Source organism: Triticum aestivum, chromosome 2B (genome assembly GCF_018294505.1).
Source record: "Triticum aestivum cultivar Chinese Spring chromosome 2B, IWGSC CS RefSeq v2.1, whole genome shotgun sequence".
Classification (NCBI taxonomy): domain Eukaryota; kingdom Viridiplantae; phylum Streptophyta; class Magnoliopsida; order Poales; family Poaceae; genus Triticum; species Triticum aestivum.
In genome coordinates this window covers 444,168,900-444,172,186 of record NC_057798.1, presented here as the reverse complement: position 1 = coordinate 444,172,186, position 3,287 = coordinate 444,168,900, and the positions used below count along the sequence as shown (strand labels likewise).

Below are 3,287 nucleotides of genomic sequence, written 5' to 3'. Positions count from 1 at the left end.
GTGGCTGGAAACCCTAGACAGGGGTCAAGACACCCTTTGGACACCCATGGGGGAACGGCAGGACTAGGGCAGGGTCACCAAGCATAGCCGCACAACAGAAAACCGAACCGGTATCAACACATCACAGTAGAGGGAGGAAGAGGTCCAGGAACATGCAGTCCAAAGAGTTATAGTGCCCAACAAGCAACCCAACAGGCGACCCTAGGTTCATCCGAGGCGGCCAACTAGCCACCACCGAGCCAGCACCAGCCCCCACTAGGATTAGCATTGAAGATCAAAGAGGAGGCGGAGCCGCCACCCTCAGATACAGGTTGCCGTTGGTGAGCGGAGACAAAATCGGCGAGGGAGAGGATGAAGCAGGAGAAAACAATGACGAGGAGGAAAGACATGAACCAAGGATCCCCGAGCGAGAGGAAAACTTATCGAAGGGACGAGAACGGGTGGAGACGATGAGTGCCCAACCCTGGTTCGCACCTAGTCGACGAGGCACCACAACCAAGAGGGTGGCTGCCCAGAGTGAACTTGCGGCGATGGATGTCACCGCGGGCCGGCATCACCAACCCCAACAACCCTGCCGCCATCAACCACAACACCACCCGCTGAGAACAACTCATCCTCTGAATCCCCATCCTTGGAGCCAAGCGCCCAGAAGTGGTTAGCAGCGTGGCCAAGCGCCCGGGAGCCAGCGGGCCGTCAGAACCGAGGCCGGGTAGGAAGAAGGGAAGGAGGGTACCACCATGCCAGCGGATAAAAGGGCAGACGGAGGGGTCGGGGAAGGGGAAGCGACTGTATTCTTACTATGAATGAATGAATGAGCTCTTTGTATCGAAAGTGTTGTTCTGATCCTGCTCATGTGAGCTTGGGTGAACAGTAAAAAAATCAACATAAAGTGAATTTATTTTGTGCCAAACATTGACAAATGTTTTGACTGGTTGCAAAGTTTCATCACCGAATGACATTCATGGAAAACTAGGCTAAAAAATAACATATATGTCCCAAAATGCTTTTGAAAATGTTATTTCCAAAATGGATGACATTCGTGAAAAACATGGCAAAAAAATTCGATGTTCCAAAATGCTTTTGAAGCTAACATTTTGGAGGATCAATTTCTTTTTGCCATGTTTTTCATGAATGTCAGCTGGTGATGAAACTTTATAACAAATCAAAATACTTATCAATGTTTGGCACAATTTTTTTCCAGATTTTTTTGGTTTGGTTATACTGTTCACCCGAGTTCACATGAGTTGGGGATGCCTCTCTTTATCCCTCATAAAAGCAAGAACAAGTGTAACTAAAATACTTTGCTCTGTAATCCTGGAGACAGTAAGTGGAATATAGATCGGGAACATAACAGAGGTGCTGTTAGAAATAGGGTGTGCAGGTGAGCGTGTGTGTCCATAATACGAGTGTATGTGTGTGTGCACGTACTATGTTTTGAAAACAGTGTATTAATTTGTTCCATATGAGACTTATACGCCGTAAGGGCGTTACCAGCACATTGGCAGAACATCTGGCAGTGAAAGAAAATGCAAAATAAGCAGGAGTAATAACAGCGAACAGGTAAATCATCATAACATGGACAATATTACACTGAAGCGCCAGCAACACACAGGTGTATGCCGACTGATCATATCTGCACATACGAATGAGGCCCAAAATAAAATAAAAAGAGGAAAAAAAAAGGAAAAGGAAACAGCCCAGAACAAAAGGCTCATGGATCTCCAAAAGAGAAGATACAGGGCCATGATATGAAAAAGGACGCAAAAACGATAAAAGACGCATTATTACCACGAGACGTATCAAAGTAAGTAAATTAACTGCTAAGCACACCCAGCAACTCACCACGCCGCAGCACAACGGCGGGCGCAGAGGCGGTCGACACGGCACCGACGCGCACGTGATCGTGACGCATCATATCAGTAGTAGTAGGAAGACGACGAGCCCCCGAGCTGGAACCCGTCGGCACCGGCGTCATCGGCGGCCGGCATCGGCGAGAAGAGCGGGCTGTGCACGTACCCTTCCTCGAAGTACACCCCGTGGCCGCCACCCGGCGTGGAGGAGTATGCTCCCAGCTCGGACGCGTCGCACCACCCGCCGCCGCCCGAGGCATTGGCGCCGTTGCCGCCGACGCCATACATGGAGAAGTCCATGTCGCCGCCGCCGTCGATCATGGGCAGGTCGTCGGGCATGGCGATGTCGTCCATCAGCGATGACATGTCAGGGGCACCGCCGTAGAGGTACTCACTGCCGACGTCCTGGCCGCCGCCACCAGCCGAGGGCTGATGCGTCGGCAGGGGCGCGACGGGGTCGGCGTAGAAAGGCTGAAGGAGCTGCACGGCGTTGTCGTCGGAGGTGAGGTCGGGGGAGAGGTAGGGGGTGATGGACGAGCCCGGGGGAAGATCGGGATAGGCGAAGTTGGTGCGGGCGCGGACGCCGCGGAGGGAGCGCGCGGCACGGTCGTAGGCGACGGCGGCCTCCTCCGCCGTGTCAAAGGTGCCGAGCCAGTGGCGGTCCTTGGTGGCCGGGTCGCGGATCTCAGCCGCGTACCGGCCCCACGGGCGCCGACGCACCCCGAGGTACCGCGTCGGGTTGGAGTCCGGCTGCTGCTGCGCCGCCTGCTGCCGGCGCTTGGAAGATGACGACTTCTTGTCCGACGAGGACGAGGACGAGGAGGATGAGGAGAAGAAGTAGGACGAGAAATTCATCTTCCTAGCTCGTGATCAAAACAGAGCAAGCAATAGAGAGAGTGTGTGTGACTATGTGAGAGATGGATGTGTTGGTCGTTGACAAGTGGAGATGAGAGAGATGGGAGGTCAGAGGTGGTTGAAATAGTGGTTGGATGGATGCTGCATGGGACGGTGTTGCATGGGAGTATATATAAGCGCGGGAAAGTGAAAAGGGTTCGTTAAGTGGGGTGGAGGTTGGCCATGACAAGCTCATTCACAGGATTAGTTAACGAGGTGATCCGTCGTTATGTGCTAGCTACTGCTATAGCTCCTTTTGTTAATCAATCATTCGATCTTAGGAAATAATTATTTGGAATATATATGTGGGTACACATATCATGCATGTAGATGGGGCGGCGAGGTGAGCTCCCCATAGTGATCGATCACAGGCATGCTGGGCAGAGGTCGCTTTGGGTTTGATTCTTTGTGGGGACGACCAAAGGTGGTCAACCCAATGATTTGGACTGGTGGGTGCAAGTAGGGCACATGGTTTTATATACGAGTAACAGCATCTTCAATTATAGATGTAGCAAGTTAAATCTTGGGAACAATATAAATTCG

At 52.0% G+C, this 3,287-nt stretch overlaps 1 protein-coding gene across 1 annotated transcript; it reads right to left on the bottom strand.

Moving 5' to 3' along the window:
• Positions 1–1,544: 1,544 nt before the first annotated feature.
• Positions 1,545–2,829, bottom strand: LOC123041357 (ethylene-responsive transcription factor LEP-like). The gene has a single exon (XM_044463981.1). The coding sequence runs from the start codon at positions 2,703–2,705 to the stop codon at positions 1,917–1,919; it is 789 nt and encodes a 262-aa protein (XP_044319916.1). The 5' UTR covers positions 2,706–2,829; the 3' UTR covers positions 1,545–1,916.
• Between the last annotated feature and the right edge of the window lie 458 nt (positions 2,830–3,287).

Excerpts from the sequence above, each read along its gene's own strand:
- LOC123041357 (XM_044463981.1), bottom strand. The coding sequence starts at position 2,705 with ATGAATTTCTCGTCCTACTTCTTCTCCTCATCCTCCTCGTCCTCGTCC.